The sequence below is a fragment of the Mastacembelus armatus genome, chromosome 9, assembly GCF_900324485.2.
Source record: "Mastacembelus armatus chromosome 9, fMasArm1.2, whole genome shotgun sequence".
NCBI classification, from domain to species: Eukaryota; Metazoa; Chordata; class Actinopteri; order Synbranchiformes; family Mastacembelidae; genus Mastacembelus; species Mastacembelus armatus.
In genome coordinates, this window is record NC_046641.1 from 16,875,991 (window position 1) to 16,893,392 (window position 17,402).

General features: G+C 38.8%; 1 protein-coding gene across 1 annotated transcript in view; it reads right to left on the minus strand.

The window, feature by feature from the left end:
* Positions 1 to 17,402, minus strand: part of grid2 (glutamate receptor, ionotropic, delta 2) — a 403,935-nt gene that overhangs the window by 168,267 nt on the left and 218,266 nt on the right. The window contains exon 3 of the mRNA XM_026321818.1: positions 3,428 to 3,715. Coding sequence (XP_026177603.1) covers positions 3,428 to 3,715 — 288 coding nt within the window. The remainder of the gene's footprint in view (positions 1 to 3,427; positions 3,716 to 17,402) is intronic.

A 17,402-nucleotide genomic window follows, 5' to 3' on the forward strand; every position in this document is an offset into this window, starting at 1 on the left:
TTTGGTTGTTACCCTTTTCTCTGCTTATTAAATTTCTCAGCCCTAGCTGCCCTGTCTAATATTTTTCTTTGTCCATCTTTATGGTGCAAATGCAACAATGTGAAGTGACATTCTTTGCTGTAATATCTGCAGACAGACACAATTTGATTTACATGCTGCTTCTCTGCGTGAACCCATAAAATCTGCCTTTCAATGTCCAGTGGGGATAAAAAAAGATTAAAAAAAAGTCATTTCTATTGTTCTCATTCTGCCCAATATTCACTAATGAGCAAACTGTTAAGTGAAACTTTAAAGACAGGAAGGACTCTAGATTTCAAAGTATGAAATTTTGCTTTAAAACTATGCACAGTGGCAGAGGCATTTTTAATGACCATGCACATGGGTTACAACCTTATCTCTAACAAACAACACTTTATCACATTGCACAGATCCAGGATACTGCACCATTTCTGGACTGCATTATGACAAACTGGGTCAGATATTATTGGCACCATCTTCAGGTGGGAACCAGTTTGCAATATTGATTTCATATTGAATCTGTAAACTTCTGCTAAAATATTTATAACTACAGACTCTATTAAACAACAACAATTCAATGTGCATGTAATGGACAGCAGGCTAAAGACTATGCTGACATTTGTTCAAAATGTTATTGTTGTTGTACTTAGCACTTATATCTCTTCATAACTATTAACCAACCAAGCATCACACTTTTAAAATAGTTCTTATGTTTGGCTCTAATCTTTTACTCTTGTGCCTCAGGTTTTGTCATTGGCTAAAAGCTAAAAGCAAAAATAAATATCACCATGGTATTACCACTATTACCCTGTAGTTCTAGCTGGAATTTGGGCAAGGTCATTGAGCAGTTTACAGCCAATTATCAGTCATTTTCACTATAGTATCAGGTTTTTACACTGACAATACAAGATACCCGAGGAAAGATTGAAAAGAATTCAAAGATAAAATAGTTGGCACGAGAAAAAAAAAGACTTGGGACAAGAGACAGAGATAAACTATGAGAGGAAAGAGAGAGAGATAATAGAGCAAAAACATGTGTTCTCAGTGTCCGTAATGCACCGGTAGAGCTTAAAATAGGGACTGTGACAGTTGCACCGTAGCTTCATTTGAGAGGACACACTCAACCGTCTGTTTTCTAAAGAACTTTCCTTGTACAGAGTCAAGGCCTTTTGGGAGCACTGCTATCATCCTAAAAGGCCATCTCTGTCTCTCTCTTTCTCTCGCTTGCGCTCTTGCTTCTCCCTTTTCCCCTTGAACAGGGGGTGAAGCCATTAGGGAACAATGGTGATATCTTTAAAGGGCCTTCTGTGGCTGAGAGAACAGCACTGCCAAAACCCAGAGGATCCATGTGCTGAATCAGTGGTCACGGAGGGGATAGAAGGATTTAAGTGGAGTATGATCATGTGTGTTTTTGTGTGCATGCATATGTGTGTGCATGGAATCCACTTTGTGGTTATTATGTGTGAACTACACTGCATTTGTGGAAAAAAAAAACTTTGGACATAAACCAGTTGACTCAGGTTGGCTAGCTGGGGTAAAATTGGTGTTCTTACTTCTTCTTGATTGCAGTTAGGTTAAGGTTAGAGTAAAAGGCTTTTCTCAGCCAGCATGAATACATTTATTGCTAATTTGCATGCATCTTTAAAGAAACTGGTGCATAGTGTATAATGGAGGCTTCTTCAGCCTAGGCTGTTAACTTGTAACCAAGGAGAATTCGTCAGATCCAGATTCAGCATAGCACCTTGTCTTGACACAGGAGCTCTCTATCTTCTTTCTTCTTCTTTCTAATCATTTTTTGTATATACAGCTATAAAACCAAACTGTTTTCCTGGACTTAGGTTCTAGTCACACTATTGATCAAGGGTTAGGCTGACAATTTTTGTTACTGAAAAGTACTTTGGCATGGTAAAATGCACTATGTCAACAGTGTAACAGACAGAGAGTACAAAATGCTACTTATAATTGTAGAGAGTGGATAGAGAGGTTGTAGAGAGGTTTTCTTTCCAAAAATGTTGCTCAGAGTTTAATTAATAACATTATTTAATGCACTGATGTCTGAGTCTGGGGTTGGGGCTGTATTAGCCATTATTCTATGTTCATTCAATATAAACTGCTTGGTTGCATTCACTAGTTAAGAGCATGCTTTCATAAGACATATTCGATACACTGATAAAATGCTTTAATGCCTTGGAAAATTGAGTTTGAGCCTGCAGAATGCATTGCAAAACAATTCCACTGCAGAGATCACATTGGAGATCGATGCATACAACACATTAATTGTGTTAATTGACTGCGATGAGTGAAATAAAGCCCCATTATAGCTAACAGGAGTAAATCAACAATGAATTACCTAAGGCAGAAAATGATTATTCTGCTCTCTATGGGCAGAAACTTTGAGGTGTGTTATGCCTCTGTTCACCCACCAAAAAAGTGATGTCACACATGGAGTTTTTCATTACCTACCAAAGTACTGCACCTGCTGTCACATTACTTGCTGGAATGAGATCCAAAATACAACATGCTTTTAGGTTTCAGTTAGGAGCAGTACACCAGCAGTGTTTTCTGTATTACTCAAAGTTGAATTTCCATTACACATAAAAGTGACAGAAGAAGGAATGGCATTAATCAGTCAAGGGATTTGAAGTGCAAACCAGACCAATATTGGCTCTTGTCAATGTGATTGTATAAACTGACAACGGATGTGCCTTTATGTAAGTTGGATTCAATTTGTGACTAATTCCAAAGAGACGGACGGCTGTGTAACAAGATATGCTGATAACTAACTTTGTTCTTGCCCAGCAATCAAAAATGTTGGGGTCCGAAAAAACGTTTGTGCAACACAGACAAACCATACACACAAACACATGCGCACTATGAACAGACATTTACAACATGAAAAAAAAGCAAAACATTATTTTTCTGTAGAAGGATGGTAAGAGACTGAAAAAGCAGAGTGGCACTTTATCAAAGTGGAATAGCATGTTTCTAATCTAATGTTAGAGTTAATGGACTGAAAAGAGAAAGGGTGAAGAGACAGAGAGCAAAGATAGATGGAGAAGTGGGGTAAAATGAGAGTGTACAGACATGCAGGCAGACTGATGTTTTGACCTGCATACAAATGCATAAAGATACATATGCATGTGTATGCCTGTTGCTGTTTCTGGGCATATGCATACACGGGTCCATGTCTGCCTGTACCTGCGTTTGGCAGAGAGAAAGAGGAAGAGTAGGATTTCTGACTTAACCATGAATTTATACAACTACATGTCCTACAGTTCTGAAAAATCTTTACTATTGTTACAGTTCAGACCTACTGAAACCCAGCTCAAGCAAATCGTCTTTACCTAGTGTACTGCAGTGTTTAGACAAGATAGACAGAATAGTTGAGCTTGGTTGCATATTCTCTTACCAAAATCTGAATCATAGAACAGGATGAACTTCTGCCAGCTGTACTCAGACACCACTTGCATGATGACCTCATTGAGATAGACAGGTGGGCGGACCATTAGGGTATAGTCATCTGTTCCAGGGATGCGACTGGTCGGCGGGCAGGCGGAACGGGGTGTTCCCGCTGGGGAGAGCTGGATAAAGAGGTGGGGGATGTGCATGGCATCGGCCAGAGTCTGAAGGCTGCCCGCCGACATGCAGCCGATTGAACTGACCAGAGCCAGGATACCACGGTTCATCAGCTCACAGGCTGGATGGAGAGGAAGGAGACAGCAGAGGAACAAAGAGAAAGGAGGAGGAAAACAAAAGAACATTTTATTTTTCAAATCATACAAAGAAAATGATTCTGCTTATTGCATCTATGATAAAAATGCTACAACTGTGGCAATACCAAGTCATATTTTTCATCTTTCATCAGTAATTATTTGTGCTAAGAGTGCACAAACACAAATGATTGTTATTCTCGAGGTCACCACACTGCAGCACTGACATTAACAGAAAGGGAAATTTTTTAACAACCCAATCTGCTCTGTGCCAAATAGAAACAGAGACGTAGAAAACTGGATACAGATTTATACATAAGTATAATTATGTACATATGTATATGGAAGTGGGGTAGGAACATAATGAGTGCTACCCATTGTAACAGTTCACATTTGTCACTGAATAAAGGTAAATTACAAGCTTCCAACACTCATTCCAAGCTGTTCCACAGTTAGTCTATCCATGAATAGACATGGATATGATAAAAATACATATAAGAAAGTGTAGGGGTTGATGCGCCGCCTTCATATAAAACTGAAGTGTAAGTTGAAATAACACACAAAAGAACATATGCAGACCAACACACAAGATTTTATATCATATAGAATGACTATATCACCATTACTTGTTTCAATCCTGTCAAGCCTTCAAGTCCATAGTGTAACACAACTGTGTCAATGTCTACATTATTGATTGACCTCAGGCTACTTCATGAGAAATAATACAATATAGAGCAGTTCAGTACAGAAGACTATTCAAGTGTGCTTCTATAAAAACTGTACTCAAAGTTATATAATAAACCCATGTTGTAATGTATGCCCTTCTTGCCAGGGAGACTATCCACAAATCCCCCAGTTGTTTATGCTCTGCTGCCTAAATGCTCCTCAACTCTGAGACACTATCTGTGCTTATTTCACCTCCTTTTCATCTCTTCCACTTTTCATCCTTAGTAGGCCGCCAGTGCTGTCAAAAACACCTCTACCTCCTACCCTCTCAACCCACTCCCCTGTTATCTCCCTTCTTGTCCAAAACAGCCCCTCTGAGTGCCTACCTTTCAGCCCCAATCATTTCAGAGCAGCAGTCTTGCAGTGATTTTCATTTTAGTTACCTTACAGCACCACAGAATGTTGTACAATGCCTTTACTCTGGCGTCATTTGCTTTCCTCTTCTACCTCCTCTCTAACATCCCTCTTTTCCATCCCACCCACCAATCTTTTTCAGTCTTTACTCACCAGTCATTTCCTCCCTCATCTCTTGTTTACCCTCATGGCAACATAAACATCCATCTATCCCTTTTCCTTTCCTAACTAAAGTAAAAATTTTGATTCTCATCTCTTTATTTGTTTATTTCTTCACACTTTTTTACCTCCGATAGTCTATTCTTCCAAAATGTTTACTCACATTACCACCCCCGTGTTGCACGTAGGTCTTTGCCCCCTTTTTCCATCCTGTTCCTCCTTTCATTCCTCCCTTCTCCCAAGCTATTCCTCCCTGCACCCTTCAATGTGTGCTAAACACCAGAGATAGGTATTTATTTCCATTCTCGCTGACTAAGTCCCTGTCAAGAGTCACTAGGTAAAACAAAAAGTGGTGAAAAAGTAGAGATAGTACAGCAAACTTAAACACACATGCATAAATCGCACAACTGCAATGTACAATTACATTCACACACACAGTCTGCCTGTATAATGCTGCATGGACTAATCTGTTGACACTGCAAAATCACAGAGAAAGAAATAGTTTCAAAGAAAAATAAGGAGACATACACAGTGCTGAGAAAAGCAGAATAATACACACTATGTTAGTATGTTTGTGTAAGAGCGAGAGAACACGAGAGATATAGAATGACAGAATCTCCATGTCAACCAGATTGCACCAAAAGCAACAACCAAGTATGAATATGATTTCATAGTGTTAAGTGAGAATGGATTCTCAAATTGCAAGGAACCCAATCATGGGCATTAGTATTAATGATGCATAACATGGTATATGCTTCATTAATTTAATTCATTAATTAATTCTGATACATTACAGTGATTTTGAGTTGCACAAGTCACCCAAAAGATCATTTCATGTGACACTATAGTGGTTGTGAAAAGTATTTGGACTTGGAAACAAAAAATACAAATGAATCAAATACATTCCAGGACTATACTGCTTTAAAAAGTAACAAAAAATGTCTAGAGCATTTCACTGACTTAAATGTTGTTTTGGAGGCAATGGCTATAAATATCTGAACACTAAACCTGTTCAGTAATTAATAAGCAATACATTGTTAAAAAGGATTTTCCTTTTTAGCAATAGCTAAAGGGTAATACCAAGGCAACCCTCATGCATTGATGTAGATGATTAATGAGTAGAAGCTGAAGTTGTTTCAATCTCACTGCCCATTTAGCAGGTCCACATTTTGAGGATTTAATTAAAGTGTAAAAATAAATTATTAAACTTCACTAAGTCTTAGCATACTGCTTAGTCATGGGCAGTATTCTTAAAATGAATGAGCCGAGGATACATCCTCATTCTCCAATCACCTTAATGTTTGCGAATATGTATGCCTGTGTGTGAGAGAAGGGTCACCTGTGGATTTATTTATACACACATTAAATGGGAATGTGTTTCATGCCTGTGTATGTGAGCCTACATTTTTCAGAATATTTAAACTGAATAAGACAGTCAAGTGTCATAAGCTACATTATCCAGATTCCACATCCCTATTATAGGGGTCGTGCTAACTAACGCTTTTGCCGCCTTGCAGTAGTCTAGCCTTAGCGCATTAGCTTAGCATCATCAAGGCTTTGGCTAATCGAACGCTTTGCTAATCCTCTGCTTATTAGGGCACTTTGGAGAATTAGTGCCCTCATCCCCTCTACATCACACACTCTCAGGTCTGCAGGGGGCTTCTAAGCACAAGGCTCATTAATACTCTTTGCTAATGACTTAAAGGGCGCTGTTGCATTAACCCAAACCAATTTGACATATTCTGATATAGGAAACAGTTAAAGCAGAGTGAACATGAGAAAGAGCTGGGGATGCTGGTGCAGCAAAATATCTGTGTCGTCACTTTTAAGACTTTGATAATACGTAACACAACCTTTCATCACGTTTCTTAAGTTTTGAAAGCATATGAATAATTCTAAAAAATCCTGCCTGAGTGGATAAGTATGAGTTTAATGTTAAGCTGTGCAGATGGATGTGTTTCCCTATACTTTACCAACACATTGCTGTCTACAATGACTGCATGAGAGAGAGGTGTGTAGGAGTGCAAACAATAACAGAATGTAGACATTTGGAATCTTTCACCTATCATCCTAACCCATAACCACCCACTAAACCACGCTCACATACCACAACCATCATCGCCCACCCACCTACACACACACGCACATAGAACTTTCCTGTACATGAACAGCACATGATAAATCATGCCAGGATCAATCTCTAAACCAGCTAAGACCTGTCAAATAGTCATGCAGAGGTGTTTTGTTGAGGGATATGCATGTCAGTCATACAAACAGGTATGAAACCCAGGAGTTCAGTCTGTCAGCCATAGGGATTACTGTAGGACTGACAATTAATTAGCTATGGAATTTATTATTATCAATATTATTATTATTGATCCTTGAAGACCCTAAAAAGGGCCTTTTCCACTACTTGACCTGTATCTGTTGTCCCAGGTAATGCATTTGTTAACACTGTCCTCTGCCTGCTTTGGAGACAAGTTCCAGCTAAATTTTAGCAAGCCTCTGGAACTACTAAATCAAGTTCCAGGTTGAAAGGGGCTGGGTTTGGTCTGTAGACTGTAATTGGTCAAACAGCACTATTGACTGGTTCTTCATTATAATCATAATACTGGCACAGAGCAGATAATACCCCCTCTCTCTGTTCTCCATGTGCCCTTTGCTAATGGTAGATTCCTGCTGGTGCATCTATGGGGTCATGAGCCACACCTGAAGTTGGCTCTATACTGCACTTTGCCGAGTTTAAAGATCTGGGTCGATGTCTTTTGGACAGCCCATATTTATATAGCTAAAGTGTAAAATTCACTTCTGCCTTATAGGTGGAAGGAGACATACACACACATGCACACACACAATGGGAGAAACAAGAAGAGAATGACAACATTCAGGAGAAGCAAGTGTGTGCTGTATATGATTTTAACTCCAGCACACTGTCTGATTAAATGAACAAAAATAAAGGTTAATGACAGCAGATGTACTGTGAGATTGGCTATACTGCCATTTAAAGAGTGGAGAGAAAATCAGTGGTTACCCCTGAAAAAGAGAACAAAATTACCAATATCTCACTCTTTCTTTACATGCAGCCATTTTGGTTATATGTTCTTTTGACAGTGTGTATAGTACATGTCTTGTTCATAACAAAGAATGTTATTGAGCTTGCTCTCCAACTTGTGTTTCAGAATAAATGGAATGCACTTGCACCAAGGTGTGACCGATTCTCCTATCAGTGTCCTTACAAGCAGCTCTCCTCCCTCCAATCACACACATCATATACACTTTATCACACTCATACACAGTCCTCCAGTTTCTGTAGCCCAGTGACTGAGAGAGGGTAGGAAGCAAGGAAATCAATACCTGTAGAAAACCAATAAAAGTGTGTGTGTATGAAATGTCGCCGTAGGACATTTCTAGAGGACGTTCGGCCTCCACTCAGACCACAGCAACACAGTTAACATATATATAATGCACAGCACCTCCTTGTCTTATTCAACACCTCTGTAACTATTACTTTTTTGTTCTAACATAGGAAATATTTTTTAATATATAGCCAATATTGGACATAAATGACAAGGGTGTTTTAGTGAAGGTGGTTCTCCAAAGCTGTGATTTGTAATTTTATCATAATGTTGACTTTATGGATATATTGTGTTAGCTGGAGGGTCTTTTGTATTTAGATTAACTACTCATTTATTTCTTTTATTAATTTCTTTTTTTAGGTTGTGGCTTTAAGGACAACTCAGTGAGTTGACAGAATTATTCTCTCATGCAAAGCATTAAGCTGAATTAAAACACTAAAAAAATATATCTGTTGGGTGTAAGATAAGTATGTAATCATAATCAAGTGTTTGGTTTCATCAGAAATTCACTGACAGAGAAGAGGCCCTTGCCAGCGCCCACAGCACTGTCACAGCCAAGAGTGTACTCTTCATGTCTAGTACCGTGTGTGTGTGTGTGTGTGTGTGTGTGTGAATGACCTACTTGTGTCTGTGCATTGTTTTATCTATTGTTCCACATCCACAGCCCCAAACTGCTGCCATGCATTGTGCCATACACGGCAAAGCACTGAGTGGCAGAGAGAGATGCTTACTCAAACCGCTGTCTGGCTGAAAATATGATCTGCTCTAATATATGCTTGTGTGTGTATTTGTGTGTAGACTTTTCCTGATATAGACTCCTTGAAGGAATGTGCAGTCAAATTAATGTGGTCAGGGATGTAGAATGAACGAAAGATAACACACCCTTTTTAACTTTGTTTCCCTAGAAATTTATCACTGTAAGTTCTTTGACTGCTGGCATGAAAATACCAGGCCAATAAATTTGCAAAGACAATCTGTTTTTATTCCTGCCGCTAGTATGCCTCCACCACCGACCCTGTTCCTATTAACATTTAATGGACCCCCTTTTGTCCCATCATCTTTTCACATTTAACATGATCTAACTCTAAGTCTTTATCCCCTAAAGATGTATACACACTCTCTTTTATCCAGCCTATTTTTGTGTGCCTTCTCTCATCATTCCCTTCAACTGTCCCCCAGTTCACTATCATTTAACCACTAGATTTATCTTGTTACTGCACTCATCATTATCACACTCTCCAGATGAATGCCCCTTCTTCATTTTCCCAATCCCCATTCTCTCTTTTTCTCTTTGCTCTAAACTATTACTCCACCAATAATCTTATTTTCCTTCCTCTATTTCTTCAAAAAAATCCTTCTTTTACCCAACTTATCTTGCTACCTTCCTTTCTCTCCACCACTTCCTCGCTCCATTCAACATGAGTCAACAGTATAATTTCCCTGGTTTTTAACTCCCGATGCTGTTGAGCATGACAGATAATTGCATCTTCTCCACACCCTGCTCCCTTTCCTCCCATCTCTGTTCCACCCCTCACTCATCTCTCCTTCCTTCACCTTTTGCCACCCATCTAGACTCAGCTAATTTCTTTACTCTATTATCTGACATTGGTGCATGTGTAGTAGATGATTCAGTGCTAGTCCATTTTTCTCCTTCCATCTATTCATTCATTCATTTATCCATCCATCAAGTCAACTGTTTGCTAAATCTAATTAAACTATACCATATGCACTGTCATTGTCTCGTAATATTCTGAACTCCCCTTTTTATCATCTACCCATCCATATCCTCCCTCTTTTCCTTATACTCTGTTTTAACACCACTTTATCCATCTTATCCACAAGTAATCCACAATGACTAACTATATAGTATATAGGGTTTACTTGTCGGGCCAGCAGGGTGCTGGCTAGCGTGAGTGTGTGTGGTTGTTTGTCTCTGTGTGGCCCTGTGATGGACTGGTGACCTGTCCAGGGTGTGAAAAAAGTAAAATGACTAAACATTCGGTAGACCTCCTCCTTTGCTCTAGTAATTGGGAGAGAAATCCCATGCTCTCCATGTAAGTGTGGTAATTTTTTCTCCCTGATCACATCATTATTTAGTTCATTTTTTCTCCTGATTCTTATATCAAACACCCATCACCCATGTTCACTGGTTTTCTACCATGTGTTTTCGCTCAATGGTGCATGCCATCAGCAGCTATTAAATTACATTGTTTTGTTTTTCAAAGTTCAAATAGTTTTATTAAACAGAAAGAATCTAAAACAAATTGCACAGTGATCAGACTTAGTGTGAAATGCCAGGCATCTTTCACAGGGGCATCTTTCACAGTTGTCCTTTGGCAATTCCTCCCTCCATCCACCATCAATCCATTCAAAGAGATCTGACGTTGTATATCTTTGTGTCCAAGTACTATCCATTGTAAAGTCTAGGAGATGAACGTCCCTCCTGAGAAAATCCACAGCTCTTCTGTTTATGGCCCTAGGGCTTTTACTGCTATTACTTCTCCAGGATTGATCTATGCCCTTATCTTTCTTTACTCCCTCATATCTTTACACTTGCACTTCTGCTGTATTTTTGTTTTCCTTTCTACAGCTTTGGTCGAATCTCGAGCCTTGTTCAAGACTTTAGTATAACAATTGAAATCCATTTTCCACATTAGAAAAAAACCAAAAACAGACAGGTCAACAGCGTGTTATTCTGCACATACATACAAACGGTTGCCTACTACACTCTCACTTGCTGTTGTTTTCATATTATCTTTGTCAGCTAGGGTAATGACCCATTTGCCAATGCTTTAATCATATTTAGAAAATGGATTGGTTGTTGTACACTGCTAATAGCTCAGTGTGTCTCTATTTTCATTGCCTGTGTACACGGCAGATGTCATGTTTTCCCAATTGATATCTCACTAGTCAATTGCACACAGGTGTATATACATGTGAGATGCATGTATTTCTGTTTTTAAGTGTGCTTTAGTGCCTGTGTATACCTATCATTGTCAGAAAGTGAGATGTTGGCTGAAAATGATATTAAAAAGCAGTGAGCTGTTTCTTTTTTCTCTTTTTCCTTGTAATAAATGACTGTGATGATTTTTTTAAAAATTTGACTTCTATTGGCACTCCCCACAAAGACTACCTAGCTGATGGTCCTACAGTACATGATGAAATTCTAAAAGTAACTAGGGATATGGTTGGCAGTATTGCACCTTATCACTTCAATTTGTCTCTGTAAATGCTGTATTGATTGGCCTGAGGTCAGGGCTATGAGCGTGTTTCTTTATCAAAACAAATGATTAAACCATTGACCTAATTAAGAACTGTATTATTCATGGCAAGATTTGCTGATTTTATTAGGTGGAGAAATGTTTGTCTGCATGGTATAGCCCATACACACACACACACACACACACACACACACACACACACACACACACATAAACACAGACCACTCTGGTGATGTTAATACAATAAGTCTGGTGGCGTTAATAAACACATAAGTGTCATACATTTAGAATTAATATTTTGAAGTGTTTACAACATTTACCAGTAAAATATATTCCCCTAATGATAGGCTGCATTTCCCTGCGCCTGAGACAACCACATGTTGAGTGATAAAACAACTTAATTAGCTGTGGCTGTACACAGAGATTTAGAAGAGAGATGGAAGAAATAAATGGACAAAATGATTTAATAGCAGGATATGAGTAAAAGAAGAAAGCTGATTTTTTTATGCCTACGTAGCATGCTAGGGGTGTGTGCTTCAGAGGGAAAGTAGAAATGAAGACAAAATTGAAAAAATGAAGACTAGATAACAGGACAGAGATTTTAATCAATGCATTGCGGTAAAGAGCTGTGGAAAAGGCCCACAGAGAAAGACGATCAGCAGGCAGGAGGGTGAGAGCAATGAATGGAGGGAAGGGAATGATAGATTGATAAATTATAGAGAGACTGTGGGGAACTCCATAATGATACATGACTTTATCCGAATTATGTCAATGAAAAAGAAGCTGTCTGCTCCCACACCAACAGAGGTGGGAAATAATAGAAGGCACCTGACATGAGTGTAATGAAAGGTTAGAGTAATTAACAAAATTAATTAATTGAATAATTTCAACAATAAAATACATTGATATGCATGGCCCCTGCCTATATCTGAAACTGCAAACTATAGGTTTGCAAACTATACTCAATAGGTTTTCTACCCTCAGCACACGTTGCCTCAGCACGTTCATATATGCTGCTGTTTTTAATTGAAAAATAAGGCAGGGTTCATAAGCAATGCAAAGATTTAGTTGTGATATGAAGTGCATACACAATCTCACACACAGATATGCACCAAGAGAGTTAATGTATGCATTCAGCTTCCCGTGGCTGCTTGTATCACATTCCAAATCCTGGTGCTGGCACACAGCAGGACTGTGAAGGGATCTGTAGCCTCTTCCCTCCAGGCAACTGTCCAGCACACCATGCCAGCTAGTGTCTTGTGTTCTACAGACCTCTTTCCTTTCCAGTTGCTAGGCTGGTCAGTGCTCCACAGGATATCAACTATAGTCTCTCCTGACACTCTAATACTGAAATGACCTTCCAAACTCAATCAAAATAACAGCCAGTTGCCATCTTCCCAAACAAGGTGGAAAAACTATGTAGGAGTATCTTGCATCACCCCTTTGTTTGTTTTCCCAGGATTTCCACAGCTGCCCATTGGTGACATAAAAAGCCTCCATCTTCTGACCTTTCTTGTCTTATAAAATAATTCAATATATTGTTGCATCTACTGAGCTACTGTAAATGCATAAAATTCTAATGTAAATGAATCCAAAAGGACTTGACCCATATTTCCAATATTAACCTCCAACTAGTGTCATATTGTTTGTCTTTAACGAAGTGCAAGATGGTATATACACCTGTGTGCAGATGGTGAAAAATTAAAGGTAGAGCAAAGACTGTTTTCGTCATCTCCAGAAATGTCAAGGTGTTTCCTTGCCTTTCAGTAGCAATGTACACTTTTCACGTTGACTTTAGCTTTCATTCATTGCTTAAAAACATGAAAGAAAAAATGATCTGCGCTGATTCAGGGTAATACTGGGGGAATTTCAAGTCTGTGTATGTAAAAAAAAAAAGAATCATCTGAAGGGATTTAAAACTGAAATGAAATAATAATTTAAATTCATTATTTGAAGCTACAATCAATGTCAATGTAGTGTATTTTCCGCTGTAAGATGTTAACATGCCACAGATATGCAGCCTTGAGTATAAAAAGAAGAGTCAAAAATGACAGCCTTTAAAAAGCAAATGATCAGACACATTAAAATCATTTGTTCATTTATATTTTTTTCAATTAATTATCTTCCTCCAACTTCCTGCAGTTTGCACAAATTTGTGAAGTGACCCAGCAAGTCTGGCAGGGGAACAGAAAAGTTAAAACAAAGGGTTCCTGCTCCTCAAAACTGAAGGCAGCCTTAGATGTCAGTCCTGTGTGACTTTGAATATTCCTGATAAGTTCAGAAATGCTGGTGACCTGTCCAGGGTGTACCCCTGCCTTTCACCCATAGAGGGCTGGGACAGGTTCCAGCAGATCCCTGTGACCATAAATAGCAATATAACTGGAAATAGTCAGAGAAAACCTGAATATCCTTCACTTGCTCTATCTTCTCTACCTGTCATTATCCTGATGCTGCTGTGCTTCCAGTTGTTACTATCTCTGTTCTTATTCCCCTGTTTCTCTGTCTCTTTGCATCTCAATGTGTGTATGTCCCTTTCTGCCATAACCTTATATGTGTTGGCTGTATTTATGTCTTTTTCCTTCCTTCTCCCACCTACACTTGTCAGTTTTCTTTCCTTCCCCTCCCCTCTCCTCTAGCTCCCCTGTAAAATAAAAGGTGAATGTAGCCTTTAGCTAGGCACTAGCACTTCAAAGCCCTCTCATTTTCCCTCTCTTTTCATCACAGACAGGTTGAGTAGTGTTGTAACCCAAATAACCTTTTCACCGCATAGCCCTTGTCTTTGTGTCTGATCTCACAGTCAGTCAATTGGGAAAGCTTTTATCTCAAGTGCCATAGAGTGCATACAGTACATGCAGCCTGAGTTTGCAGTATGTGGCTTGAAGTGGACTCAATCCTTCTGTAGCAAGACGATTTGAGTCTGCTTGGCTTGGTAATTACTCTGGAACACATATTATTATCATTCAAAAAGGTTTCATTCAACCAGCTTTTGTAATTAGGTTCACAAGCTGTGTTCAAGAAAAATCTGTACAAGGCATATAAAGCTATGTACTTTCTGTTAATTTTACATGTGTTTAATTAGTGCAGGAATCAGTATGAGATGTGTTATAGGTAGCAGTGTCAACACTGTTCAGTTCAGACAGTATTTCTACTTATAGACCTAAAGCTAGTCTTAAATGTCCTGCTAACGTAATAGGTTTTAGATGAACAATCATCAATTAGCAATTGATATATTGTCACATTTGGTTTTTATAAAGGCAACACTTAATAAATGATGAGTTATTATGGTACTTTACATAATCATAATCTTCCATAAAGTTAACTGGCTGTGCTGGCTGGCTGGTAATGATGTCACTTTCACTTACTGTAAGCTTGCTTCCCACACACTTATGTTCAGTTGTTCATTTGGATAGTAACTGCCATAAAAGGCTCCAGAGTTATAACAAGTACCATGACCTTCCCACACGTGTACATTAACACATTTACACACGTGCAAAGGTGCGACATTTCTTTATGTAATATGTTTCTTAGTCATTATATCACCATTTCTGAACTTATCTTTCCATTATCAGAATCGGATAATGTTGATATGACATTCATGCCAAGAATGCATGTTGAATTTAACTGAATTAGCCCAGATCTGGCAGACAGGCAGTAATGCAATGCTGTCAGCCTCTGTCCTTAAATCATTTGCAGAAGTGGACAATGGTATGTGTTGTTCAAGACGGAGAGAGCAGCTACGCACATCTGTTAGTGTAAATCTGCTTCCATGAGATTGCTTGTCTATATGAGTTCTTCAGCGAAACAGTGAACCAGTTCACAGGTTTTCTTCAGTAACACAGTGATTTTCTGAACTGATGTTGAGCTGGATATCTACAGTAATAGAAACTATACACACACAGAGACTGGCACACAAAATACACACTCAATGCCCCAGAAAACTAAATCCAAAATATAAATGTATACCTCAGCCAAACCCACTTTCTCTCTCCCCTCTCCCCTCTCTATTTCTCTTTCTCTCCCCTGACAGCATGCTTGACAACTGTTATGTTTCTGTAACAAGAATGAATGAGCTCACAGGGAGGAAAAAGTGCATGAACGGGGGTGTGTGTTTGCATATTTCTGTTGTGTGAATGTGCCAGTGCATGCTTGTTCCCAGATCTTTCTTTTCTGTGTGTCTTTCTCTTTTCATATGCTCTATACACTGCGGCTCTGTATGTGTGTGCCATATGACAGATGGCAGGGCCCCTGTGAAGATTCACAGAGAAAAGAGAGGAGCAAGGGACTGATGTGTCTTAAGTTGAAAAGCGCCAGCAGAATCTGTTCAAAATACCCAGTAAAGCCCCTCCGCTGCCACTGTATTGATCTATAATTGAATGAGCAAGTGTTTATAGCCAATCAAGCAGCATGAAAACATTAACAAATAGACAGGCTTTGTGTTTTTTGGGGGCCTGGATGTAGTTGTGTTTGATAAATATCTATTTTCATTAATGTAGCTGTCGGCTTTGGCTTTAATGATCGCTATGTCAATCTGTGGTGATCACTGTGATGTCTTCTGGCTTATTTGTCAAATCTGTCAAGCCCTTTGGCCTTGTCTAAGTGTTTGCTTCCCACTCTTTCTGCTCTGTCACGGTCTGTCGGAAGAGAAATGAATAATGAATTGTTCAATGGCAAACGTCATTCACTCTCACAATGAAAACTGGCCCTCAGTGTCAGAGTCAAATGAGTGGTACAAGGGTGTTTTGCAAATTTCTGTCTGTGTGCTTGTGCGCCAGCATAAGGCAGATTGTCACTGCAGGAAATTGGCAGAAACACGATTATTTCAGTGTATATTGTGTATAAAAGCTGTCAATTTTTAATGCTTTCAGAAAAATGGTACTTTTTGTGATGACATCTTAGAATTAACATGGTCTGTTAATGCTTTTGTGTTGTTGAGCAAAACCTTGTGTCTAAAAGACATGGTATATCTTTGTTAAATTGTTTCTGCCCACTGTAACAAAAGGGGACAGCATATGTGGGTGGATGTCTGGTTTAAAAGTCTACAACACAATTAGTGGATTATGCATTAGCGATCACAAATATACATGTGTACATCCAGTGTATTTGCATGTTGATGCCTGTGTCTTAGTGGAGTTGTGTGTGTGTGTCTCCTGACTGTCTGTGTGTAGTTGGAGAAAATACTAATCACATTGAGTGTGCTTGTGTAGGAGACACAGAGACGGAGAGACAGAAAGAAAAAAAGAACCAGAACTAAGTGTTTTTTTTAAAGATTTTTTGCTTGTTATCTGTCATTAACAATAGGTTTGTTGATGAGATGTTTTGATATAATACCAGCAGCTGTGTGTGCATTCATTGTTAGTGTTATGCAATGATCTACCTATGTGGGTGCCTCTGTCTATTAGCAGAAGTTGAATATAGTTGCATCTGTTGCATTTTTAGATATACTGTTACCACTGCAAATATCTCAGCACTTTGAAGAATGATTTTTTAAGCTACTGACCTCAACTGAATTCTACTTGAATTCTTCTACCTTCTGTTTAGATAATAGTAATTGTGATCAATGAAAGGACATTGAAACTGTTTCAAGACAGCAATAACAGATTTAAGCACTGTGCTGCACTCAGGTTGAAATGGGGGAATAGATGAACCATCACTGAGAGTCAGAATGCTACAAACACACATGGGTGCTCATACACAGACACACAAACACACTCATACACACATGCCAATTAGTGACAAACACTGTAATTGCATCTCATAAGGATAGTGCAAACTCGTTAAAAAAAGTATGTTCACTATACTGTGTATTGACAGAGAATAGTAAATGTTGTTGGTATTTCAATTTTTAAAAATTAATTTCA